Raw genomic sequence first — 24,146 nt, 5'->3', positions numbered from 1 at the left:
TTGGTGTTGTCGTTGACGTGCTTCCTGTCGTGGTTGATGAAGTTGACGTGCTCTCGGTTGTGGTCAGAGGAGTTGTCGTTGACGAGCTCGCGGTTGTGGTCGTTGGTGTCGTCGTTGACGTGCTTCCTGTCGTGCAGAGGAGTTGTCGTTGACGTGCTCTCGGTTGTGGTCAGAGGAGTTGTCGTTGACGTGCTCTCGGTTGTGGTCAGAGGAGTTGTCGTTGACGTGCTCTCGGTTGTGGTCAGAGGAGTTGTCGTTGACGTGCTCTCGGTTGTGGTCAGAGGAGTTGTCGTTGACGAGCTCGCGGTTGTGGTCGTTGGTGCCGTCGTTGACGTGCTTCCTGTCGTGGTTGATGAAGTTGACGTGCTCTCGGTTGTGGTCAGAGGAGTTGTCGTTGACGTGCTCTCGGTTGTGGTCAGAGGAGTTGTCGTTGACGAGCTCGCGGTTGTGGTCGTTGGTGCCGTCGTTGACGTGCTTCCTGTCGTTGTGGTTTGACTGCTCTCGGTTGTGGTTAAGGAGTTGTCGTTGACGTGCTCTCGGTTGTGGTCAGAGGAGTTGTCGTTGACGTGCTTCTCGGTTGTGGTTAAGGAGTTGTCGTTGACGTGCTCTCGGTTGTGGTCAGAGGAGTTGTCGTTGACGAGCTCGCGGTTGTGGTCGTTGGTGCCGTCGTTGATAGTTGACGTGCTCCTGTCGTCGTTGGGTTGTCGTTGACGTGCTTCCTGTCGTGGTTGATGAAGTTGACGTGCTCTCGGTTGTGGTCAGAGGAGTTGTCGTTGACGTGCTCTCGGTTGTGGTTACAGTGGTTGATGACGTTGACGTGCTCTCGGTTGTGGTTAGAGGAGTTGTCGTTGACGTGCTCTCGGTTGTGGTTAGAGTTGTCGTTGACGTGCTCTCGTTGTGGTACGTTGACGTGCTCTCGGTTGTGGTCAGTGGAGTTCGTCGTTGACGTGCTCTCCGGTTGTGGTCAGAGGAGTTGTCGTTGACGTGCTCTCGGTTGTGGTCAGAGGAGTTGTCGTTGACGAGCTCGCGGTTGTGGTCGTTGGTGCCGTCGTTGATGGTTGACGTGCTCTCTGTCGTGGTTAGAGGTATGTCGTTGACGTGCTCTCGGTTGTGGTTAGAGGAGTTGTCGTTGACGTGCTCTCGGTTGTGGTCGTAGGAGTTGTCGTTGACGTGCTCTCGGTTGTGGTTAGAGGAGTTGTCGTTGACGTGCTCTCGGTTGTGGTCAGAGGAGTTGTTTAAGTTGACGTGCTCGGTTGTGGTTAGAGGAGTTGTCGTTGACGTGCTTCCTGTCGTGGTTGATGGTTTGGTTAGAGGAGTTGTCGTTGACGTGCTCTCGGTTTTGGTGTCGTAGAGGAGTTGTCGTCGAAGTGCTCTCGGTTGTGGTCAGAGGAGTTGTCGTTGACGTGCTCTCGGTTGTGGTCAGAGGAGTTGTCGTTGACGTGCTCTCGGTTGTGGTTACAGGAGTTGTCGTTGACGAGCTCGCGGTTGTGGTCGTTGGTGCCGTCGTTGACGTGCTTCCTGTCGTGGTTGATGAAGTTGACGTGCTCTCGGTTGTGGTCAGAGGAGTTGTCGTTGACGTGCTCTCGGTTGTGGTCAGAGGAGTTGTCGTTGACGTGCTTCCTGTCGTGGTTGATGAAGTTGACGAGCTCGCGGTTGTGGTCGTTGGTGCCGTCGTTGACGTGCTTCCTGTCGTGGTTGATGAAGTTGACGTGCTCTCGGTTGTGGTTAGAGGAGTTGTCGTTGACGTGCTCTCGGTTGTGGTCAGAGGAGTTGTCGTTGACGTGCTCGCTTGTGGTTTGAGAGTTGTCGTTGAGGCTCCGGTTGTGGCTGTTGGTGCCGTCGTTGACGTGCTTCCTGTCGTGGTTGATGAAGTTGACGTGCTCTCGGTTGTGGTCAGAGGAGTTGTCGTTGACGAGCTCGCGGTTGTGGTCGTTGGGTCGTTGACGTGCTTCCTGTCGTGGTTGATGAAGTTGACGTGCTCTCGGTTGTGGTCAGAGGAGTTGTCGTTGACGTGCTCTCGGTTGTGGTTAGGAGTTGTCGTTGACGTGCTCTCGGTTGTGGTTAGAGGAGTTGTCGTTGACGTGCTCTCGGTTGTGGTCAGAGGAGTTGTCGTTGACGAGCTCGCGGTTGTGGTCGTTGGTGCCGTCGTTGAGTGTTTCTGTCGTGGTTGATGAAGTTGACGTGCTCTCGGTTGTTAGTAGGAGTTGTCGTTGACGTGCTCTCGGTTGTGGTCAGAGGAGTTGTCGTTGACGAGCTCGCGGTTGTGGTCGTTGGTGCCGTCGTGTGACGTTGACGTGCTCTCTGTCGTGGTTAGAGGAGTTGTCGTTGACGTGCTCTCGGTTGTGGTCAGAGTTGTTGTCGTTGACGTGCTCTCGGTTGTGGTCAGAGGAGTTGTCGTTGACGAGCTCGCGGTTGTGGTCGTTGGTGCCGTCGTTGACGTGCTTCCTTCTGTTGATAAGTTCTCGGTTGTGGTCAGAGGAGTTGTCGTTGACGTGCTCTCGGTTGTGGTTAGAGGAGTTGTCGTTGACGTGCTCTCGGTTGTGGTCAGAGGAGTTGTCGTTGACGTGCTCTCGGTTGTGGTCAGAGGAGTTGTCGTTGACGTGCTCTCGGTTGTGGTCAGAGGAGTTGTCGTTGACGAGCTCGCGGTTGTGGTCGTTGGTGCCGTCGTTGATGAAGTTGGTGCTCTGTCGTGTTAGGGAGTTGTCGTTGACGTGCTTCCTGTCGTGGTTGATGAAGTTGACGTGCTCTCGGTTGTGGTCAAGGGAGTTGTCGTTGACGAACTCGCGGTTGTGGTCGTTGGTTCGTCGTTGATGAAGTTGACGTGCTCCTGTCGTGTTGTGGTTGACGAGCGTTTTGTGACGTTGACGTGCTCTCGGTTGTGGTTAGAGGAGTTGTCGTTGACGTGCTCTCGGTTGTGGTCAGAGGAGTTGTCGTTGACGTGCTCTCGGTTGTGGTCAGAGGAGTTGTCGTTGACGAGCTCGCGGTTGTGGTCGTTGTGTCGTTTGAAGTTTCGTGTTGTGTGTTAGAGGAGTTGTCGTTGAAGTGCTTTCGGTTGTGGTCAGAGGAGTTGTCGTTGACGAGCTCGCGGTTGTGGTCGTTGGTGCCGTCGTTGACGTGCTTCCTGTCGTGGTTGATGAAGTTGACGTGCTCTCGGTTGTGGTTAGAGGAGTTGTCGTTGACGTGCTCTCGGTTGTGGTTGTTGTCAGAGGAGTTGTCGTTGACGTGCTCTCGGTTGTGGTCAGAGGAGTTGTCGTTGACGAGCTCGCGGTTGTGGTTTCGTTGGTGCTTCGTCGTTGATGAAGTTGACGTGCTCTCGGTTGTGTCAGAGGAGTTGTCGTTGACGTGCTTCCGGTTGTGGTTGATGGAAGTTGACGTGCTCGTTGTGTTGACGTGCTCGCGGTTGTGGTTAGAGGAGTTGTCGTTGACGTGCTCTCGGTTGTGGTTAGAGGAGTTGTCGTTGACGTGCTCTCGGTTGTGGTCAGAGGAGTTGTCGTTGACGAGCTCGCGGTTGTGGTCGTTGGTCCGCCGTTATGAAGTTGACGTGCTCACTGTCGTCGTTAGAGGAGTTGTCGTTGACGTGCTTCCTGTCGTGGTTGATGAAGTTGAAGTGCTTCTCGGTTGTGGTCAGAGGAGTTGTCGTTGACGAGCTCTCGGTTGTGGTCGTTGGTGTTGTCGTTGACGTGCTTCCTTGTCGTGGGTTTGATGACGTTGACGTGCTCTCGGTTGTGGTCGTAGGAGTTGTCGTTGACGTGCTCTCGGTTGTGGTCAGAGGAGTTGTCGTTGACGTGCTCGCGGTTGTGGTCAGAGGAGTTGTCGTTGACGTGCTTCCTGTCGTGGTTGATGTAGTTGACGTGCTCTCGGTTGTGGTCAGAGGAGTTGTCGTTGACGAGCTCGCGGTTGTGGTCGTTGGTGCCGTCGTTGACGTGCTTCCTGTCGTGGTTGATGAAGTTGACGTGCTCTCGGTTGTGGTTACAGGAGTTGTCGTTGACGTGCTCTCGGTTGTGGTCAGAGGAGTTGTCGTTGACGTGCTTCCTGTCGTGGTTGATGAAGTTGAGTGCTCGTTGTTCAGAGGAGTTGTCGTTGACGAGCTCGCGGTTGTGGTCGTTGGTGGTTGACGTGCTCCTGTCGTGTTATGCGTTGACGTGCTTCCTGTCGTGGTTGATGAAGTTGACGTGCTCTCGGTTGTGGTTAGAGGAGTTGTCGTTGACGTGCTCTCGCTTGTGGTCAGAGGAGTTGTCGTTGACGTGCTCTCGGTTGTGGTCAGAGGAGTTGTCGTTGACGAGCTCGCGGTTGTGGTCGTTGGTGTTGTCGTTGACGTGCTCTCGGTTGTGGTTAGAGGAGTTGTCGTTGACGTGCTCTCGGTTGTGGTTAGAGGAGTTGTCGTTGACGTGCTCTCGGTTGTGGTCGTTGGTGCCGTCGTTGACGTGCTCGCGGGTTGTCGGTGCCTCGGTTGATGAAGTTGTTGACGTGCTCTCGGTTGTGGTTAGAGGAGTTGTCGTTGACGTGCTCTCGGTTGTGGTTAGAGGAGTTGTCGTTGACGTGCTCTCGGTTGTGGTTAGAGGAGTTGTCGTTGACGTGCTCTCGGTTGTGGTCAGAGGAGTTGTCGTTGACGAGCTCTCGGTTGTGGTCAGAGGAGTTGTCGTTGACGTGCTCTCGGTTGTGGTCGTTGGTTGTCGTTGACGTGCTCTCGGTTGTGGTCAGAGGAGTTGTCGTTGACGTGCTCCCGGTCGTGGTTGATGAAGTTGACGTGCTCTCGGTTGTGGTTAGAGGAGTTGTCGTTGACGTGCTTCCTCGTTGTTGTGGTTAGAGGAGTTGTCGTTGACGTGCTCTCGGTTGTGGTCAGAGGAGTTGTCGTTGACGAGCTCGCGGTTGTGGTCGTTGGTGCCGTCGTTGATGAAGTTGACGTGCTCACTGTCGTCGTTAGGGGAGTTGTCGTTGACGTGCTTCCTGTCGTAGTTGATGAAGTTGACGTGCTCTCGGTTGTGGTTAGAGGAGTTGTCGTTGACGTGCTCTCGGTTGTGGTTACAGGAGTTGTCGTTGACGTGCTCTCGGTTGTGGTCAGAGGAGTTGTCGTTGACGTGCTCTCGGTTGTGGTCAGAGGAGTTGTCGTTGACGAGCTCGCGGTTGTGGTCGTTGGTGCCGTCGTTGACGTGCTTCCTGTCGTGGTTGATGAAGTTGACGTGCTCTCGGTTGTGGTCAGAGGAGTTGTCGTTGACGTGCTCTCGGTTGTGGTCAGAGGAGTTGTCGTTGACGTGCTCTCGGTTGTGGTCAGAGGAGTTGTCGTTGACGAGCTCTCGGTTGTGGTCAGAGGAGTTGTCGTTGACGTGCTCTTCGGTTGTGGTCGTTAGGTTGACGTTGACGTGCTCTCGGTTGTGGTTAGAGGAGTTGTCGTTGACGTGCTCTCGGTTGTGGTCAGAGGAGTTGTCGTTGACGTGCTCTCGGTTGTGGTCAGAGGAGTTGTCGTTGACGAGCTCGCGGTTGTGGTCGTTGGTGCGTCGTTGTGTTGACGTGCTCCTGTCTTTGCCGTCGTTGACGTGCTTCCTGTCGTGGTTGATGAAGTTGACGTGCTCTCGGTTGTGGTTAGAGGAGTTGTCGTTGACGTGCTCTCGGTTGTGGTTACAGGAGTTGTCGTTGACGTGCTCTCGGTTGTGGTCAGAGGAGTTGTCGTTGACGTGCTCTCGGTTGTGGTCGTTGGTGCCGTCGTTGACGTGTTCTGTCTGGTTGATGAAGTTGACGTGCTCTCGGTTGTCGTTGACTGCTCGGTTGTGGTTAGAGGAGTTGTCGTTGACGTGCTCTCGGTTGTGGTCATAGGAGTTGTCGTTGATGAGTTGCGTGCTCTCGGTCGTCGTTAGAGGAGTTGTCGTTGACGTGCTCTCGGTTGTGGTTAGAGGAGTTGTCGTTGACGTGCTCGTTGTGTTGTGTTGTGGTCAGAGGAGTTGTCGTTGACGAGCTCGCGGTTGTGGTCGTTGGTGCCGTCGTTGATGAAGTTGACGTGCTCACTGTCGTCGTTAGAGGAGTTGTCGTTGACGTGCTTCCTGTCGTGGTTGATGAAGTTGACGTGCTCTCGGTTGTGGTTAGAGGAGTTGTCGTTGACGTGCTCTCGGTTGTGGTTAGAGGAGTTGTCGTTGACGTGCTCTCGGTTGTGGTCAGAGGAGTTGTCGTTGACGAGCTCGCGGTTGTGGTCGTTGGTGCCGTCGTTGATGAAGTTGACGTGCTCACTGTCGTCGTTAGGGGAGTTGTCGTTGACGTGCTTCCTGTCGTAGTTGATGAAGTTGACGTGCTCTCGGTTGTGGTTAGAGGAGTTGTCGTTGACGTGCTCTCGGTTGTGGTTAGAGGAGTTGTCGTTGACGTGCTCTCGGTTGTGGTCAGAGGAGTTGTCGTTGACGAGCTCGCGGTTGTGGTCGTTGGTGCCGTCGTTGATGAAGTTGACGTGCTCACTGTCGTCGTTAGGGGAGTTGTCGTTGACGTGCTTCCTGTCGTAGTTGATGAAGTTGACGTGCTCTCGGTTGTGGTTACAGGAGTTGTCGTTGACGTGCTCTCGGTTGTGGTTACAGGAGTTGTCGTTGACGTGCTCTCGCTTGTGGTCAGAGGAGTTGTCGTTGACGTGCTCTCGGTTGTGGTCAGAGGAGTTGTCGTTGACGAGCTCGCGGTTGTGGTCGTTGGTGCCGTCGTTGGTGAAGTTGACGTGCCCACTGTCGTCGTTAGAGGAGTTGTCGTTGACGTGCTTCCTGTCGTGGTTGATGAAGTTGAAGTGCTTTCGGTTGTGGTCAGAGGAGTTGTCGTTGACGAGCTCGCGGTTGTGGTCGTTGGTGCCGTCGTTGATGAAGTTGACGTGCTCACTGTCGTCGTTAGAGGAGTTGTCGTTGACGTGCTTCCTGTCGTGGTTGATGAAGTTGACGTGCTCTCGGTTGTGGTTAGAGGAGTTGTCGTTGACGTGCTCTCGGTTGTGGTTACAGGAGTTGTCGTTGACGTGCTCTCGGTTGTGGTTACAGGAGTTGTCGTTGACGTGCTCTCGCTTGTGGTCAGAGGAGTTGTCGTTGACGTGCTCTCGGTTGTGGTCAGAGGAGTTGTCGTTGACGAGCTCGCGGTTGTGGTCGGTGGTGCCGTCGTTGACGTTCCTCCTGTTGTCGTTGTTGTTGTGGTTGCTGTGGAGCTCGATGTTGTGGATGTCGTTGTTGTTGATGTGCTTGTGCTCGAACTAGATGTTGAGGTCGTCGGTGTTGATGTCTTTGTTGGTTTTGGAGTTCCTGTCGACGGTCTTTTTGTTGATGTTTTGGTGGTTTCGCCTATTTCTTTTTTGCATCTTATCTTTCGTACTCTTCTTCCTGTTTTTGTGTACCAGTGACCGTTTTTGCAGTGTAGTTCTTCTCGAATTGTATTGGTTCCTTCAGCTAACTTGTTCCATATGTTTTCATCCAAGTTTTCTATTATCACTTGGTATCCGCTTGCTGTACACACCACAGTAGCTTTGCAGTTTTCTTTGTCGTATCTGAACATGTTTTTCAATCATTTTCTGATGTCATTAATTTCGAATTAGTGCTCTTAGTGTTACTAGTGGATATTACTTCCTTATCTTTCATATTATTGCTCTTCCTTCTATTTTCAGAGAAGCTGCATTCTGAGAAGCTCCTTGATGGTCGTTATGACTACTCCTTTATCTTTTAGAAATGATGGTTTTATTACCTTATATATGTTTGTACACATTTTGTGTTTCCTGGTTGGTTGGTACATTTAGTTATTGAGATCCGTCCGCATTTCTCGCTTCCTAAATATTCAACAATTGAATCGGTTCTCTTGAAATCATTTTTTATTCGAGCCTCTCCTAATTGTGTCAAAATAGGAGCAACATGGATGTTCGCGAGCAGAATTTGACATTATGCGTCTTTGTTGCTCTTACCTTACCGTGTTCAATGTTTTGCGTTTTGTGTTATCTAGAAGAGATAGGAGGTGTCACTTCTACACCTAGTCTCTTTCAGCCCTAGCTTGGTCAATTTGTTTATGTTACTGGTTTGTTGATTATTTGCTCTGCATTAACATTCCGTCACAAACCTTTGTCGCCTCCCGAGGCATAAGGAATGTGCTTTGGATACCATGGCTCTCGCACCACAACACTTCCTCGATTATTTCCGTCTGACTGAAAAGATACTATTTAGCGTTTGATTTTTTTCGTAAGTAGTATGAAGGGATATAAAAGAGCTTCTTTTCGTGGTACGAAAGGTGTACCGCAGCCGGTAAGAGATTCGCCTGTGACTGCTTGAGCGATGTTTCGATGTAAGGCTAGTCCGGAGTGGTGAAGATGCTGACTTGGCACATAGGCTCGCTCACGCTTGTCATTGTAATCCTGCCCAAGCGTTCCTAATCCTCAAACTACGGTGAATTGAAGTCGAGGGTATAGCCGTATACCTATTTGTATTGATGAACGCCGTGCACTTAATATTTATCGTTTATCATTACTCGTAGCCGATTCAACATTAATTAGTTGACATGTCTTTAAATTCCAGTAGTTAGATTACTGGTAGCTTGGTGTTCATTCGGCTTGCTATGAATGTTTTCTTTCGTCGCTCTCTTTTTGACTACCGCTGCATGTCTAATTTAATGCATGCTCTAATTTTGCAACAATCGTGACTTTTAATTTAGTTTTGAAATGAACGTATCCATTTCCAATCAACAGGTTTCTCAAATATATGTATTATTTCTTTTTAATAAATCGAATATCTCTACACTGCAATGCTTTTCGTGATTAGTTCTTCCAAAGTGACAAGAATATTTGCGTTTTGTACCTTCATTTCGACTATCCAAAATCGCAGCTGAAACCATAATTTCTTAAAGAGATGCGCAACAACAGCGGAGAACATATAGTTGCTCTTTGATCCGCCAGTGTTAAGAGATCGGCTTAGTACTACAGATTTGGGTGCTGTTCGGATGAAACATCATGTACAACCAAAGTTTGTTTAAAATCCCTTAGGATGGACTTGATAATGACTAAGAACAGCTCTCTGAAGAATCTACATCCTTTGAATTTGAGGGACCAATAATCTTCACCTACATTCCTGCTGAAAAACGTAGGAAAAGATGACTTCAAAATTCTAGAATTTTGTTTACATTGCGATGACATACGAGTTTATTTGAACGAATGGATATGGTTATCGTTCAGAATCTCCCTTTTATGTAGAGCAGCGGCATTTATAAATGTAGTATTAATATACGAGTATAAATCAGTGCACTTACTCTATGTTGAGGGAGACGCACAGGATATCGATTTGAACCATAACGGTAGCCATTAGCTTTGTAATCAGAATTCTGTTGCAGAACATTGCGATAGGAGTCCAACGCCTGCAACTGTCCGAAGAGAAGGAGGCTAAGGAGGAGAATTCTCCCCATCCTGCCTGACGGTGGAGCTTTAAACAATGAGCTGACCTTTTATAGTTAACCGCATTCTCTTCTCATTGCTTATCATCTAATAACATCGAAAAGAATGCACTAATTAGAAGACATTATTAACATAATGAACATTCAACCTTCAATATTGATGTTGATACGACCAAGAACTGAATTTTATTGAAATTGACACGTCAATATATGCTTTCTGCTACGTTTTAGAAGTTTCTCAAAATTCAACGGTCAATTTCATAGACGTAGCAGAGACATCGGCTACCTTTTCTCCAAATCAATCTTTTACTATTTATTGTTTTTCTAGAATCGTTTGAAGGACAATGACTTGAGGGGGCTAGCCAACTTGTCAAGTCGGTGTTTTTATCCTTCCAGACAAATCTATTACCAATTCATCATATCGTTTACCTTCACTGATTTTATCAATGCTATCGACAGTCTTCATATGCACATGCTGATTTGCCTTAAATTGGAAAACATTTTATTTGTCGAAACTGACTGACAACGGTCTGCGTGAACTAATACTGCCCACTGGTGTCTAATCTAATAGTGTGGAATTGGAATGTATCAATCCTTCCTATGAAGATATTGAATACACGTTCCCTGAAGTTATCAGTCGATCCGAAGGCAGATACTCGGATGTTGTTGACTAGCAGTCTATAGGAATGATTTTGCTCGAGCTTGTCACAGATTCACTGAGCAATCATTTCACTGTTGGTGCTACAAATTCTAGTAAAGTAATAGCTACGAAGATCATTATCAAAAAAGTTCTATTTCCACGAAGTATTCATCGGAATGCAAGACATTTCATTGTTACAGTGTAGAAGGAATTAAAAACTATTGTCTTTTCCGTAACAGTGACTGCAACAAGTAACTAATTGGCAGCTTACTCCTTTTATCGTGCCAAACATCATAAACGAGTTTGATGTTCAAAAATTCACCGTGAAATTCACCAGGGATCTTCCACCAACCCAAAGGCTCCTTAGGAGGTTACTTGTACATTTCGGTTTCTGTGATTTTTGCTAACAATAACATATTTGGGGAGTCCTAATGCAACGTGCACTACTGCCAAACACATATTTTTTGGCAAGTACAGACTAAACACCACAAAAATGGTAAATACTGTCTCTTCCTCGATGTTTATGGGAAACGGTCATGTGGTGCTCCAATGATGTTGATGATGTTGCATTGGACGGCTCCTGACAGAGTCATAATCGTTACAGTAGGCTCTTTACTCCCCTTGTGCTACGTCTCGCTTAAGCCCCCCACACCACCTTCCCCGTCCATTTCGCTGCGTCTGCTGCTCTTACGATGCGCGAAAAAAGAAGAAATGCGGCTGGTGATGGAAGCTTCTGGAAAATTTGGGTCTAATTGTTTAACAAGTTTACATAAGTGAATTACCGTTTACAAATGTGAGTGGAAGTGTTTACTATCCGATTCTGAATCCTTAAATGGAAACCACTCATCCATCTCTTTAAAAGAAAGGAAAATACTAATGCCTTGCAGACATGCGTTGTAGCTAAAGGCGTATCTCGAAGGTACAGAGGTCTCTCTTTGTCACTGATACACCTAACCCGTATCATTGATTTTAGGTAGAGAATAGGTAGAAATAAAGGAAGGAAGTGGAAAAGAGCTTGAAGAATATGCACGAAGTTATAAAAACAGAACAAACACAAGGATAGATCAATTTAAATTTAAGTCCTCAATTCGAATAGTTTAGGTCCTGTGAGATGTAAATGGAGATTGCCTGGGGTAACTGCAAATCTTGGATATAAAGTTGCTGTGCGTATAGTTGTCACAGTTGAAAGTTGGACATAAGCTCGTTGATAGACATTGTGACGAACTCATACTTATGCGTTGCGATTTTTTATAGAACTGATAGTGCGTGGAATGTATAAAATTATGGGGTATATGGCATGTAGTGTTTTTTTCTGCTACATGTTTTTGTTGCTTCTGTCATTGGTTCTGATATATCTTCCAAATGGATAGAAGGATTTACTTCTGCTCAATTTATGATAATATGCGCTCAGTTTATCATATTCGTACATCAGGTCTTGTTGCCTCAATCTGCACTCTTCTCCCTCTGAAATTCGCAGTAAGACACCTTCGTCGCAACTCGAACATCGCGCGGCATGGGTTCGAGCGTAGGGAGGAGAGTTCTAGCTAATCCAAGGTGGAGATTACCTAGATGGTGGAGCGGCAGTGGTAATTACGCGGCGTTGAGGGCAGGTATGCAGCGGTCAGCAAATTTTTGCGGGTACCACTTGTTCCTCATTCTACGTTTAGGCGCATCAAAAGGATAGAGGTCGGTACCCTGTTTGTTGTGAAGACTGTGTCGTGAAGATTCGCTATGCAGAAACAACAGCAGCGCACCTCAGCGTCTCTGATCTTCGATCGATGACGTAGAGTTGAATTTGGAATCACCTATTTTACTTGCGGGATACTCCTGGCATCACCTTTTCAATTGTCCATTCTATGGCGCTGATCGCATTTTCCTCCTGCCTGAGAAACGTCCAATTTTCCGAATGGTGGTTCAAAACAGGAAGAACGGTGGTGTTGAATAGCTGACCACGGAGTCGCATGTTCTCAATCCTATTCTGTACATCCTCGATGCTCTTATCTACTTTCTAAGATTTCGTCTTCCTCCTCCTCAGCTCGAAGGTCATATGGTTCATCATACTGATCTCCCAGCCGAGACTTACATAGCTTGAGTACAAGGAATTATCAAAAATCCATCCGTTACTAGTAACGTCGAATTCTACAGGTTCAGCTGAAGACCGATCTTTTTGCACATTCATTGAATTTGACCAGTAGCCGCCTCATCACTGACGGTTAATGTTAACAGAATGATGTCATCAGCGAAACAAAAATGGTGTATCTCCCGGCCGTTAAGTTTCACTTCCATTTCATCCCATTCCAATCCTCGCATAGCGTTCTTGAGAGTGACAGTGAATATTTTGGGTAAGATTGTGTCATTCTGTCGAACCGCTTTTTTCACGTCAACTGTGGCATTGTAGACTGGAGAAGCTTTAGTCGTGAAGTTGCTATATAACTTACGAAGTACCGTTATACACAGAGTGGGGATGTCTTGGTTGTACAACGATTCTTCACAGACATGATGGCATGTCGGCTTTAGGAAGGGAAGACCTCTGGGATAACATGACCAAATAACATGGCCATCTTCCTCCAGATGGTGAGAAGGCAAATGGGCGTAGCTGTCGCAGAGATCTGATAGATTTCTCGATGCTGTAGTTGTTTCGTCTGGGATCCGGAGAGCGGTAATTTTCGTCATACGGTAAGCGATATCTCCACGGGCATGGCGAATGCTTTTGGCCGTCTCTGCTGCTTCAGCCAATACCGCTGCTCTTTACTCTTCGAGGTCTTCTCTGAATCACTTTTCGAGCTCGGACGCCAATTCGTGGTTGCCTGCACTTCGCGCAGCTCCACGTTGACTAGTCAGCTTCAGAGTTTCCGGTGACAGGTGTCCCTTGGTGGTTTTAAAACTCTGCACTTTCCTCGTAGAGTGGTGAAGATATTCTAGCCGATCATATTCCCCGTCGAAGTTGTCCATTTCGGTATCTTCCCAAAAGCCAACTAGCGAAGCGACGGGACCTGTATTGGAGTTTAGCAGTTGACGTATGATGTTCGTTCTGCCACGCCGAATACTTAGCAAATCTATTCAGCAATCCCTCAAACTTGGATATCTGAACCGATAATAACGACAACGTTACCAGTAGTGGTTACATACACCAACAAAAAGAGCGATCAAGAGATAAACCATTCTAAGAAGAGAAAAGCACGAAAACTGATACAACAAACATTCTAGTAGCTTCTTTTCTTGTGTAGCTATTTATTCTGTACAACGAGGGCGTAGTAAAGTGCGACGATGTCAGGCACATAGAAATGGGAGTTTCTCTGTGCAAGAATCGGGAGTTTCTCTGTGGATAACACAGAGAAACTCCCGATTGGGAAGCGGCAGTAATCGAGCTAACTAACCCTTATCATGTTCGTAGGACTTTGCAAGTCCCTGTCGCTTGATTGCAAGAGTTTGGTCGGAGCAGCGTGAGGGATACAAGGGTATTGTGAGTCAATCCTCGCACAGCAGAAACAGGAAATCCATTCTGTGGATCAACCTTCGTTTCAGGGCAGGCACAAGGTCATTTTGGTTTGCGATTAGCCTTCTCCCGCCACTTAGGGATGCGGCACCTGGCCTTTTTACTAACTGTGATTCCTCCCACGAGAAAGATCCTTGCATACGGTTATATGGGACAACATTTCTTTATGGTGCGAAAAGGTGCTGTCATCCAGCACATCGCCAAAGCTCATAATTTGAAAGGTCTTCCGTTTCCAGGTGGCTAGGAATCTTTGGCAACAACTATCCGTTTCGTCTCGCTGAAGTGCCGTACATTTTCGAGAGAACTCCAGGAAGAAATAGTCTAAACTTCTGAGATATCTCTGTGTGTCATTTTCTGCACTGCTGGAAGCACGCATGAGAGACCGGGCCTTCATCAGAGATTACCATATCTACTGTGGCGATGCTGACGGAATGAAAGTAGAATAACCTGCGCGATAGCTATGTGGAAGGACTACAAGAACCTCGTGAAGGAATTTGGCTCAACGTCGTCTGAATACGCCTTTTTACGACTGCGGGATCGCAAAGAATGCAAATTCTGGATCGTAAGTGCCCACACACTTGCCGAGACCGCTGAAGAGAACAACAAAAATGTTTTCTATGATGACCTGAATGCGTCTAGGTCTGAAATACCCAACCAGCACGTGGTGATGGTCAGAATCGACGCAAATGCGAAGATGGGACTTGGACAACAATCCGTTGTGCTAGGAAAAAGGTATTATCCAACGGAGTGCACGTCTGATAACGATAACCGTCTCACCGACTTATGTGAACAGATGCGCATCATCATCACTTCCACGTTTAAGAGGATCGTTGCCATTGTCTTATGTGGCAAGGGTCAACATTTTTAACACCTGAAGAACAGCGCAAGCAGAAGATGAGAACTCAATCAATCTTAACCTCAACTCTGACGAGCAACATTCCTCAGTTCGAGATTCGGAAATCTAGAGCTGTTTGGGAGTCGCTTTTTGCAAGAGACGAAAAACGCAGGAAGAAGTTCTGCCAACCGTATCTGTTCATGCTGGAGGGTGGACCCTGAAGAAACTTGGGGTGCAGAATCCTTCACAAAGTGTATCTGCGGAGACAAGACCCTCATATAATTCTGTATGGGCCGACCGCAATAATTTCTACCATGAAGACTAGAAGGGAGTTGCGCTGCCAGCTGGAGCAAGATCGCGAATGGACGTCAAATGCGAACGAGTTTGAAAAATCATCGGAGAATAAGAACCCGTGAAAGGCCTATGTTTAATGAGACAATTCAGTCGACACTGCTGTTGTTGAAGTAACATCGAATTCGAAGTGATCGCATCGAATTGGTGCGATCACTTCAACACTTCGATAAACCCGCAAGTGCTATCAACGCTACCAATCAACAGCTTACTTCTTACGACCTCCTTAGTCACCATGAAAGCACCTACTGAGGCAAAAGTTTTGTTCTATATCCAAAAGATGAAAAATAGAAAATCTAGTGATGAGGATGGAATTAGCACAGAAATGCTGAAATATCTTGCTCCGTCAACAATTCGTGAGATGACGGAGATCATCCGTTCAATGTGGATCGACGTAAGAATATTTGACTGGTGGATACATTTTCATGATTGCTCTCCGCAAGAAGTTATCCGTCACTGACCATAGGAAATATCGAGAAATCTCACTACCGCGTGTTAAGTACAATGTTTTGGAGCTGAGTATCTTGAACAAACCCATTAAACATCGCGAAGAAACAAGGCGCAGCGAGTAAATCGGCTTTCGTTTTGGCTGATCTACGATTGACAAAGTATTCATGATGGTGATGATCCATGATGATGGAACAGTGATCAAAATGAGGCAGCGGTATCTGAAGCCAATGCAGATAGCCTATTTAGAATCCGGATCGACTCTCCTCATCGGGGTTGTCTTCCCAACTCGTCTTGTGCCGATGGAGTACCAGGAAAGTTTGTTCGCTTACTCGATAACGTGAATCAGAGAACGGTTGCTGCACCGGATGTTCATAGTTTTAAGTAGTAATTGCTCGAAGACAAAAGCAGTGGCAGGACCCTTCCTGTTCTCCTTCGTCATCGATGACATCATGCAAAGAACCTTCGATCATTGTCCTGCTCTACCACCACCAGGAAGCTGTGCCAAACTTCAACGTGGTGTCAACCTTGCATCGAAGCTACCTGCAGCCTATGGATTACGTGTACGACCTGATAAGTGCAAGCAGATGTGGGTCTTTTCAAGACCTAAAACGGGAGTCAGGGTGAACTGACAACCGATCAAACTCATCGATAAGTACTATTATCCGGGCTGTATCCTGAAGAATAAAGGCAGCTGCGAGAAAGATATTGGGGAAAATTGCCGCTTTTGCGTTTAACTCCTTAACAAAATGCTTGTTGTCGAACCTATCACTTACGAAGTCAGGCTGCTAGTTTACTTATCCGCGATTCGCCCCGTCATGACGTACGGATCGGAGACTTGGGCAGCAATTACAGTGATGCCGAAAATCAGCTGCATGGTAAGGAGCTGCTTAAACGGCTGTTTGGCTACTGGCCTAAGATATGGCACAAAGAGGATCTTCACGCGGAAATTGATGTGATGATCCACGTGAAAGGTAACAACATCTGAAATCGCTGTGGAAAGTGACTGCAGAGAATCTTGGATGAAAACCAGAAGGCTCACATTGGAAGGAGATCAAGAGGCGGCCGTGTTCAGCGTGTTCTGAAGATTCTCGCTCGGTCACGTTTGAAAGGGCCAAGTGGCAGGTACCGGAAGTTCTGGACGGAGGTGGTGAAAGAGGACCTGAGGATGTTTGGCGCAGAAGAGCACTTCAGTTGAGTAGTAAGTTCTCGCAGGGCATGGGATGGTGACGAATGAATTGATTCTGTGCAAGCTCTTCCTGAAGATCGAGTGAGTTAGGCAGAGCTATTCGCAAGGAACACACATCTCAGTGAAGATGCGAGGAATCGCGTCAGACAAATTTCTTCTTGAAAGGATATACAGGAAATATAAGTGGTTTTTTGTTCGAAAAAGGTCTCAATGGCGAACCTTTTTTTGTTGTGAATCGGAAATAGTTGCTCTGCAAACTGAAAGTTGTTTGGAAACGAAAACAGGCGACCATGAAAAGTTATCCAAATTTGAGGGTGGAGGCAGAGATGCTTCTTTTAGTCATCAACACCACATCAGTAAAAATACTTATGAGATATAATGAAAGCATGTATTCGCTGGTGCTGTGGCCGCAGTAGCAGTAATCGACCATATTGGACATATGTATTGAGACAAAGAAATGAATGTAGTGGCGTCAACAAGGGGACGACAGTGAGGCAAACCTTGCAAACTAACATCGAAATCTACGGAACAGTTCAAATCTGTGATGAGAATCAGGCGGAGTTTCACCACATTTGTTTCTCAAGTATTTTCGAATGTATACTCTTTACTTTATTTTAAAAAGGTCAACTTGCAGCGTTTTGCTCTAATTAAATAAAAATAATTACTTAATTGCGCTTAAAATTTTATGTCAACTTCATATGTCGTTTCAACTAGTAGAAAATAGTCATGAACTGTGAAAATCTTTATACTGCTTGTTCGTTCAGCAGAGCATTGATGATGCTTTCGGGGTCGACGTGATTTTTGACGACGCGGTTTTTGTTGTAGTACTTGTCGTTGATGTGCTCACGGCAGTAGTTGTAGGCGTGGCTGTCGATGTACTCACAGCTATAGTTGTAGGAGTTGTAGTTGAAGTGCTTGAGGTTGTAGTTGTTGGTGTTGTCATCGACGTACTGTAGGATGCAGTTTTTGGCGTGGTCGTCGACGTGTTCGGTGTCGATGTGGATGTTGTTGGTGTGGCCGTGGACGGGCTCCCTGTCGTCGTTGTTGTAGTGGTCGCTGTCAAGCTCACTGTTGTCGAAGTGTTGTTGATGTGCTTGTGCTCGAGCAGGAGGTTGAGATAATCGGTGTTGAGGTCTTTGTTGGTTTTGGAGCTGCTGTCGACAATCTTGTTGTCTTGATTTGGTGGATTCGCCAAGTTCTTTTTTGCATCTTATCATTCCTGCTCTTCTTCCTGTTTTTGTGTGCCGGTGGCCGTTTTTGCAGTGTAGCTCTTCTCAAATTGTGTTAGTTCCTTCGCCAAATTTGTTCCATATGTTTTTATCTAAGTTTTCTATTATTATTTGGTATCAGCCTGCTGTACACTTTATAGTAGCGCTTCAATTCTCCTTTTCGTATCTGGTCAGGTGTTTCAATTTCTTTCTGATGTCCTTAAGTTCGAATCAGTGCTCTTACCTCTTCTTACATTTAGTTATTGAGATCCGAGATGAGACTTCTCGCTTCCTAAATATTGAACAATTGAATCGGTACTTTTGAGATAATCTTCTCTTTGAACATCTCCTAGGTGTGTCAATATAGGAGCAAGGTAGAATTTCGCGAACACAATTTGACATTATGCTTCTATGTTGTTGTTACCTTACTGTGTCCATTGTTTTGTGTTTTGTGTCATCTAGGAGAGATAGAGAAGAGATCTCCAGCATCTCGCTAAAATTGTTTATGTTACTGGCTTTTGGCTTTGTTGATCATTTGCTCTGCATTAACATTGAAGTCAGGCCAGTCCGGAGCGGTGAAGATACTGACTTGGCACATAGGCTCGCTCACGCTTGTCATTGTAATCCTGCCCACCCGTTTCTAATTCTCAAACTTCGGTGAACTGATGTCGAGCGCATAGCCGTATACCTATTTGTATTGATGAACGCCGTGCACTTAATATTTATCGTTTATCATTACTCGTAGCCGATTCAACATTAATTAGTTGACATGTCTTTAAATTCCAGTAGCTAGATTACTGTTAGCTTGGTGTTCATTCGGCTTGTTATGAATGCTTTCTTTCGTCGCTCTCTTTTTGACTACCGCTGCATGTCTAACTTAATGCATGCTCCAATTTTGCAACCCTCGTGACTTTTAATTTAGTTTTGAAATGAACGTATCCATTTCCAATCGACAGGTTTCTCAAATATATGTATTATTTCTTTCTAATAAATCGAATATCTCTACAACTGCAATTCTTTTCGTGGTTAGTTATTCCAAAGTGACAAGAATATTTGCGTTTTGTACCTATCCAATATCGTAGTTGAAACCATAATTTCTTGGAGAGATATGCAACAACAGCGGAGAACATATAGTTGCTCTTTGATCGAAATAGAAACAGAAACTTAAGAAATAATTTATTGTTCAAGCTGCTAAGACGATAGCGGCAAAAACGATAGATCGGTGAACCGCAGGCTGTTAGGTATTCATACATCTTTGTCTTCTGACCAGGTATAGATTCATTTTGAGATAGAGACGATCGAGCATTGAGTAAATACGCACAGAGAATCGTCGACATCGTCGATAGACATCGTGGAACTGGACAAAAAAGGATGAGATGCATAAAATGACTTAGAGATGAACAGCGAACATGAAAAACGAAGAAAGGAATCAACATTTTGTCTTAACAATGTGCAATGTGTTTACAATATGACAATTGACCTCACAGGTTCAGCTCCCGGCTAAGGCAATTTTGTTCAAAAGGGATAGAAATTTGTAACAACTTCTAAAGAATGAATAATTCAACTTTAGTAGTATACAACGGCTTAAAAGTAAATTTAAAAAAATTTAGTGATCAAAAAAGCTCAGATTCTGTGCACCCTGTTGGGTCTGGGAGATCGCGAATAATTTCGTCATAAAAGCACTTAAAGGAAACGTTTAGACAATTCCATGGTGGATAAGGTATGTCCCAAAAACGGTAATTTTACTGTATTTTTTTCACCCCGTAGTCTTTTTGGCATTTTGATGGGACAGATGAGAAAAGTGGTATTTTTCCGCTTCTCGTCCCCATCAAAGATTTGAAAAAACGGCGAGGCTGAGGAAAATATTCAATGCAACCTCTGATAGAGAAAATCCTCGGCTACAACATAGTGGGAGATGGTTTGCATCGTTCTGAGCTACTTCGAGTTATTGCATTTTATTCAAGATCAGTCACTTTTCGGCGCGTGAGCGGATTTGGCGTTTTTTCTATCCTTTTTTTTCCATCCGGCACTTTGAAAAATAACCCATATATTCGGATGGAGGGTCTAAGAAAACCTCTATGTGCGAAATTTCTCCTTTTCGGATCGTCTGGTTCCCAAAAAATTTAGATGGGAGAAATAGAGAAAAAGTCGAAATATTTCAAACTTCGTCCCATCAAAATTCCAGAAAGACTAAACTGTAAAAAAATACAGCAAAATGACAGCTTTTTAGAGCAAACCTTCTCCTCTCAAAAACCATCTAAACGTTTTCTTCTGGTCTTCTTATGACGAAGTTATCTCCCAGACATAACAGTAGGCACAGAATCTGAGCTTTTTTAGTCACTAAATTTTGTTAAATTTACTTTTAAACTGTTGCGAACTGTGTAAAATTAAATTCTTCAAAATTCTTCTTCAAGAAGAAAATAGTCATGAACTGTGAAAATCTTTATACTGCTTGTCCATTCAGCAGAGCATTGATGATGCTTTCGGGGTCGACGTGATTTTTGACGACGCGGTTTTTGTTGTAGTACTTGTCGTTGATGTGCTCACGGCAGTAGTTGTAGGCGTGGCTGTCGATGTACTCACAGCTATAGTTGTAGGAGTTGTAGTTGAAGTGCTTGAGGTTGTAGTTGTTGGTGTTGTCATCGACGTACTGTAGGATGCAGTTTTTGGCGTGGTCGTCGACGTGTTCGGTGTCGATGTGGATGTTGTTGGTGTGGCCGTGGACGGGCTCCCTGTCGTCGTTGTTGTAGTGGTTTCTTCCTCTTCTTATTCTTAAATTCTTCTTTAGAACTTGTTCCAAATTTCCAAATCTTTTGCAAAATTTGCTCCAGCCTGGAGTCGAACCTGAGGGCATGAAGAATGTAATGTACAATGTATAATCAGCGCACAAGCATAAGACACAAGGTTTCCGATGGGAAGGGTCGTGTCCCTCCACCACGCTTGACCCTGGCTGGAACTCACTTGGCGCGGTAGTAAACAAAACTTTGAATAATGACGCAAGCTCCATGTAAGGTGGAAAAACAACGCTTTGACGAGGCGCAAACGCACAAAAACTACATTGGCTTCGAAGTTCGCTGGGTTCGTTTTTAAAGGTGAAAACAGAAGTTCACTCTTCCGCTTGTTGACAGTACCAGGTGATTTCATTTACGAATGCAAAACCTAGAGGGTGGCGCAGATCAAATCCATTCGTTTAACGTTCACTTCGTTCGTTTAGCGTTTCCGATTATGATATTTTCAATACGGAGTTCCCCCGGGTTTTAAATGCCTTAATCTATCACTCGGCTTAGCTCGCTTAACAGTCTCTCTATGAAGCGCACTGGGGTTCTATTCGGGTGAGACGTGACTGTAAGCAAACTTGAGAAGAAATCCTTCGTTCTAGAATCGAATCTGATCCTTGAACATGATGAGACCAAGGTATTTTCTCCACTGGAGTAGGATTTTATTTCAATTTTTTTTTCGCGTCTTTTTATCTTTCTTGTGTCTTCTGAGTTTTGCCGTTTGTCTTCTGGAACATTCCTCTGGAGAGAATTTGTAAGATATATCAAGAGTTTTTCAATCGAAAGAAAGGTTTTAAAGGCGGACATTCTTTAGTGCGAATCAAAACGAGTTGTTCAGGAAACTAAGTTTTGTTTATTAAATAATACATATATTTGAAACACAATGCCAGTCGAAAATAGCCATCCCAGTCGTTGCTTTTGGTTAACAGTTAACTACAAAAAAAAAACAAAACAAAAACAACAACTGACTAAAATAAAACGCATGTATTCCCAACTCTGGGCACTGTAATTGTACACGTTTGAAATATATTTAAGAAAAGTCCAGAAAAGAAGTGGAATCAACAAAGTAGCAGCATCAATGAAATCCTTACAACCTAAATAACATCTACGACTGATCATTGCATCGGTCTATCGAACATACATCCATTAACCTGATGAGACGGAGTAGCTCCAGAATGTGAATTCCTCAAGTGTTTTTAAATTCATACCCTTTTTTTTATTCACGAAAAGGTCACGCTTCTAGTGTTTTCTTTTCATCAAGCACAAATAATTAACTATCTCCTTTTGAAATCTCGTGTCAACTTGATAAACAGCTTCAACTAGTGAAAAGTATTGCATAAATCGTTCCAACCGTAAAAAGTAATGATAAACCATGAAAATTTGTATAATGTATATTGTTCACTGAGCGAAGCATTTGTTACAGTATGGAGATTACAGTAGTGAAAATTGTTAAGTTTCCTAAATTACCTTTATTTAACGTCAAAATATCTTTATTCGTACGCACACCCTAAACTTCACCTCTTGCCAATTACATCGGTCATTAAGATGAAAGTAAACGCTAATTTTACAGCACATTTTTTGAAATCGTCACCACTTCATTTGCCACGTAACCATCTCTATGCTGGGCTTAATGGTAACTTTTTTCCTCAAAACACAAATTTTTAAATTTCGATGATGATGGTGTTAGATCTGTTAGATCGTTCTTCCTTCGAATTTTTGCTGAATTTCATGTAAAAACGAGAACGAGCGAGTTCCAATTAGGAACAGTTTTTTTTTCGAGATAGTATCCAGACTCTTTCCTGCTCTAGGTAAGCCCAAGGTACAAAAGGCTACGTAGTTTTGGAACGAGAAAGTTCAGGCGGCAATTCGTGAGAAGAAGTCCAAGTATAAGCTCTGGTGAAGGACGCGTCAGCCTGAAGATTGGGGTGCTTACCTAGCGGCGAAGAGGGAGGCAAAGAAGGCAGTCTCCAAGGCGAAGTCGGACCGCTACAAGGCTGTGTACGACATGCTTGATACCAGAGAAGGCGAGCGGGCAGTGTATCGTTTAGTCAGAGCGCGTCATCGCTCAACGTTGGATATGGAGCACACCAAGATCGTTAAGGAAGCTGACGGAGCCGCTCTGGTCAGATCTTGGAGAGGTGGCGAGAGTACTACAATCACTTGTGTAACGAAGAGTTCTGTCATCCTCCCATCGCAACTGTTCCCAGCGTCGAGGGTCCTGTTCTACCAATTACTGCCGTCGAAGTCAGTGCTGCCCTCGCAAAATGAAGTCGAACAAGGCAACCGGTCCTGATGACATACCTGCTGATATCTGGAAGCTGCTAGGAGATCGAGGGTCCGTGTGGCTCGCAACTCTATTTAACAATATCGTTGCAGAAGGACGGACTCCAGACGTTTGGCAAACTTCCGTGACCGTCTGTCTGGAAAGGGAAAGGAGACATTACTGACTGCACTTCGTAGAGGCCTATACGACTGCTGTGCCATACGATGAAGGTTTTTGAGCGTGTGCTGGAAGCTCGTCTGAGGAAAACTGTTGGCGTTTCACTCAACCAGTGCGGCTTTGTGAAGGACCGCAGCACTATAGATGCTATCCGTGCTGTCCGAATCCTCCTGGAGAAACATCGAGAGGAGAATCGCAGTGTGCATCTTGCTTTTCTCGATCTCGAGAAAGCTTTCGACCGTGTCCCACATGAGCCGTTAAGAATGTTCATGAGGTCGCATAGAGTACCAGAAGAATATGTGCGGTGGACGAAGCTGCTTTATGCGAAGCCTACCAGCGTTGTACGATGTGCTGCTGGAACAAGCAGGTCATTCCCTGTACAAGTACGGGTTCATCAGGGTTCATCCCTCTCACCTCTGCAGTTTATACTGTGCATGGACACGATAACGAAGGAAATCCAGAAGCAGCATCCGTGACTCTACTCTTTGCCGACGATGTCATGCTTGCGTTGGAGTCTCGAGATGATCTTCAGAAACAAGTACATTCTTGGAAGGATCAGCTGCAGCAATATGGATTGCACCTCAACACATCGAAAACTGAGTACATGGAGTGCGGACCAAGGATAGAGGATGGTTAAATTCGTTTCGATGGCACCGAATTAAACAAGGTGAACTGTTTCAAGTACCTTGGATTCAAAGTGACTTCCACAGGCGACATTGATCAAGAAGGTCGAGCACATGTTAATGCGGCATGGATGAAATGGAAAATGGCAACAGGGATACTGTGCGACAAGAAAGTCCCTGTTCGACTGAAGTCGAAGATCTACAGGACGGTTGTGCGTCCTGTTGCCCTTTACGGATGCGAGTGCTGGCCGAGCCTTGGAAAGAGCTGCACGCTATGGAGATGCGGATGTTGAAGTGGACGATAGGTGCAACGGTAAAAGAGAAAGTATCTAACGACACTGTACGTTCCATCTTCGGCGTCGTCCCGATAACTGAGAAGACAAAGGAGGCGCGACTGAGATGGTTTGGTCACGTCTTGCGGCGGGAGGAAGATTCTGTTGCCAAAACCGCTTTCAGGCTCGACGTTTCAGGAGTGAGGCCGCGTGGGAGGCCAAAGATTCGCTGGTTAGACCGTGTGAAGCTGGATATGATAGATGCACGTTTGTGTACGGCTGATGCAATAGATAGAACCAAATGGAAGACAAGAAGCAGAAAAGCGGACCCTGCAACAACGCGGGACAAACGTTAGGAAGAAGAAGAAGATTGTATCCAGACTCTTTCGTATGCAGCTTGAATCACGAAGAACCATCATGTTTCATCTGAAGACGGGAAAGAGATCATATACACGCCCATTTTACACGGATGGACATAATTACTTGATTTTTACTCTTC

The 24,146-nt window shown here is 45.7% G+C and overlaps 13 protein-coding genes across 18 annotated transcripts; 9 read left to right on the top strand and 4 right to left on the bottom strand.

The window, feature by feature from the left end:
- Positions 1 to 36: 36 nt before the first annotated feature.
- On the top strand, positions 37 to 495 carry RB195_025755 (uncharacterized protein; the record flags this gene model as incomplete). The annotated part of the gene is made up of 1 exon (XM_064214033.1): positions 37 to 495. The coding sequence occupies one exon, from the start codon at positions 37 to 39 to the stop codon at positions 493 to 495; it is 459 nt and encodes a 152-aa protein (XP_064069914.1).
- An 803-nt stretch (positions 496 to 1,298) lies between these two features.
- On the top strand, positions 1,299 to 3,297 carry RB195_025754 (uncharacterized protein; the record flags this gene model as incomplete). 2 transcript variants are annotated; one of them, XM_064214031.1, is made up of 4 exons in its annotated part: positions 1,299 to 2,135; positions 2,202 to 2,675; positions 2,763 to 2,953; positions 3,009 to 3,297. In XM_064214031.1, 4 exons carry the CDS (start codon positions 1,299 to 1,301, stop codon positions 3,295 to 3,297), a joined length of 1,791 nt encoding a protein of 596 aa, XP_064069912.1. The 2 variants fall into 2 exon arrangements, with proteins under 2 accessions (XP_064069912.1, XP_064069913.1); XM_064214032.1 differs by having other exon boundaries at positions 1,299 to 2,166; positions 2,236 to 2,645; positions 2,697 to 2,947; positions 3,027 to 3,297.
- A 233-nt stretch (positions 3,298 to 3,530) lies between these two features.
- Positions 3,531 to 4,115, top strand: RB195_025753 (uncharacterized protein; the record flags this gene model as incomplete). The annotated part of the gene is made up of 1 exon (XM_064214030.1): positions 3,531 to 4,115. One exon carries the CDS (start codon positions 3,531 to 3,533, stop codon positions 4,113 to 4,115), a length of 585 nt encoding a protein of 194 aa, XP_064069911.1.
- Positions 4,116 to 4,161: 46 nt separating this feature from the next.
- Positions 4,162 to 4,680, top strand: RB195_025752 (uncharacterized protein; the record flags this gene model as incomplete). The annotated part of the gene is made up of 1 exon (XM_064214029.1): positions 4,162 to 4,680. The coding sequence occupies one exon, from the start codon at positions 4,162 to 4,164 to the stop codon at positions 4,678 to 4,680; it is 519 nt and encodes a 172-aa protein (XP_064069910.1).
- A 56-nt stretch (positions 4,681 to 4,736) lies between these two features.
- Positions 4,737 to 7,345, top strand: RB195_025751 (uncharacterized protein; the record flags this gene model as incomplete). 2 transcript variants are annotated; one of them, XM_064214028.1, is made up of 4 exons in its annotated part: positions 4,737 to 5,297; positions 5,349 to 5,490; positions 5,623 to 5,832; positions 5,889 to 7,345. In XM_064214028.1, 4 exons carry the CDS (start codon positions 4,737 to 4,739, stop codon positions 7,343 to 7,345), a joined length of 2,370 nt encoding a protein of 789 aa, XP_064069908.1. The 2 variants fall into 2 exon arrangements, with proteins under 2 accessions (XP_064069908.1, XP_064069909.1); XM_064214027.1 differs by having other exon boundaries at positions 4,737 to 5,303; positions 5,560 to 5,841.
- Positions 7,346 to 7,391: 46 nt separating this feature from the next.
- Positions 7,392 to 9,381, bottom strand: RB195_025750 (uncharacterized protein; the record flags this gene model as incomplete). Of its 2 annotated transcripts, none has more annotated exons than XM_064214026.1 (5): positions 7,392 to 7,424; positions 7,459 to 7,489; positions 7,684 to 7,765; positions 8,050 to 8,134; positions 9,229 to 9,381. In XM_064214026.1, 5 exons carry the CDS (start codon positions 9,379 to 9,381, stop codon positions 7,392 to 7,394), a joined length of 384 nt encoding a protein of 127 aa, XP_064069906.1. The 2 variants fall into 2 exon arrangements, with proteins under 2 accessions (XP_064069906.1, XP_064069907.1); XM_064214025.1 differs by adding an exon at positions 7,566 to 7,629 and having other exon boundaries at positions 7,412 to 7,489.
- A 2,803-nt stretch (positions 9,382 to 12,184) lies between these two features.
- On the bottom strand, positions 12,185 to 12,682 carry RB195_025749 (uncharacterized protein; the record flags this gene model as incomplete). The annotated part of the gene is made up of 1 exon (XM_064214024.1): positions 12,185 to 12,682. One exon carries the CDS (start codon positions 12,680 to 12,682, stop codon positions 12,185 to 12,187), a length of 498 nt encoding a protein of 165 aa, XP_064069905.1.
- Positions 12,683 to 13,965: 1,283 nt separating this feature from the next.
- RB195_025748 (uncharacterized protein) lies at positions 13,966 to 14,373 on the top strand (the record flags this gene model as incomplete). Its single annotated transcript, XM_064214023.1, has 1 exon — positions 13,966 to 14,373. The coding sequence occupies one exon, from the start codon at positions 13,966 to 13,968 to the stop codon at positions 14,371 to 14,373; it is 408 nt and encodes a 135-aa protein (XP_064069904.1).
- A 1,133-nt stretch (positions 14,374 to 15,506) lies between these two features.
- RB195_025747 (uncharacterized protein) lies at positions 15,507 to 16,368 on the top strand (the record flags this gene model as incomplete). 2 transcript variants are annotated; one of them, XM_064214021.1, is made up of 3 exons in its annotated part: positions 15,507 to 15,727; positions 15,994 to 16,112; positions 16,214 to 16,368. In XM_064214021.1, the coding sequence occupies 3 exons, from the start codon at positions 15,507 to 15,509 to the stop codon at positions 16,366 to 16,368; spliced, it is 495 nt and encodes a 164-aa protein (XP_064069902.1). The 2 variants fall into 2 exon arrangements, with proteins under 2 accessions (XP_064069902.1, XP_064069903.1); XM_064214022.1 differs by having other exon boundaries at positions 15,591 to 15,727.
- A 702-nt stretch (positions 16,369 to 17,070) lies between these two features.
- On the bottom strand, positions 17,071 to 17,544 carry RB195_025746 (uncharacterized protein; the record flags this gene model as incomplete). Its single annotated transcript, XM_064214020.1, has 1 exon — positions 17,071 to 17,544. The coding sequence occupies one exon, from the start codon at positions 17,542 to 17,544 to the stop codon at positions 17,071 to 17,073; it is 474 nt and encodes a 157-aa protein (XP_064069901.1).
- A 2,434-nt stretch (positions 17,545 to 19,978) lies between these two features.
- RB195_025745 (uncharacterized protein) lies at positions 19,979 to 20,389 on the bottom strand (the record flags this gene model as incomplete). The annotated part of the gene is made up of 1 exon (XM_064214019.1): positions 19,979 to 20,389. One exon carries the CDS (start codon positions 20,387 to 20,389, stop codon positions 19,979 to 19,981), a length of 411 nt encoding a protein of 136 aa, XP_064069900.1.
- A 2,410-nt stretch (positions 20,390 to 22,799) lies between these two features.
- On the top strand, positions 22,800 to 23,389 carry RB195_025744 (uncharacterized protein; the record flags this gene model as incomplete). Of its 2 annotated transcripts, XM_064214018.1 has the most annotated exons (2): positions 22,800 to 23,151; positions 23,214 to 23,389. In XM_064214018.1, 2 exons carry the CDS (start codon positions 22,800 to 22,802, stop codon positions 23,387 to 23,389), a joined length of 528 nt encoding a protein of 175 aa, XP_064069898.1. The 2 variants fall into 2 exon arrangements, with proteins under 2 accessions (XP_064069898.1, XP_064069899.1); XM_064214017.1 differs by having other exon boundaries at positions 22,800 to 23,228.
- Positions 23,390 to 23,502: 113 nt separating this feature from the next.
- RB195_025743 (uncharacterized protein) lies at positions 23,503 to 24,003 on the top strand (the record flags this gene model as incomplete). The annotated part of the gene is made up of 1 exon (XM_064214016.1): positions 23,503 to 24,003. One exon carries the CDS (start codon positions 23,503 to 23,505, stop codon positions 24,001 to 24,003), a length of 501 nt encoding a protein of 166 aa, XP_064069897.1.
- Between the last annotated feature and the right edge of the window lie 143 nt (positions 24,004 to 24,146).

The sequence above is a fragment of the Necator americanus genome, chromosome X (genome assembly GCF_031761385.1).
Source record: "Necator americanus strain Aroian chromosome X, whole genome shotgun sequence".
NCBI classification, from domain to species: Eukaryota; Metazoa; Nematoda; class Chromadorea; order Rhabditida; family Ancylostomatidae; genus Necator; species Necator americanus.
This window is presented reverse-complemented; position numbering and strand designations above follow the sequence as displayed.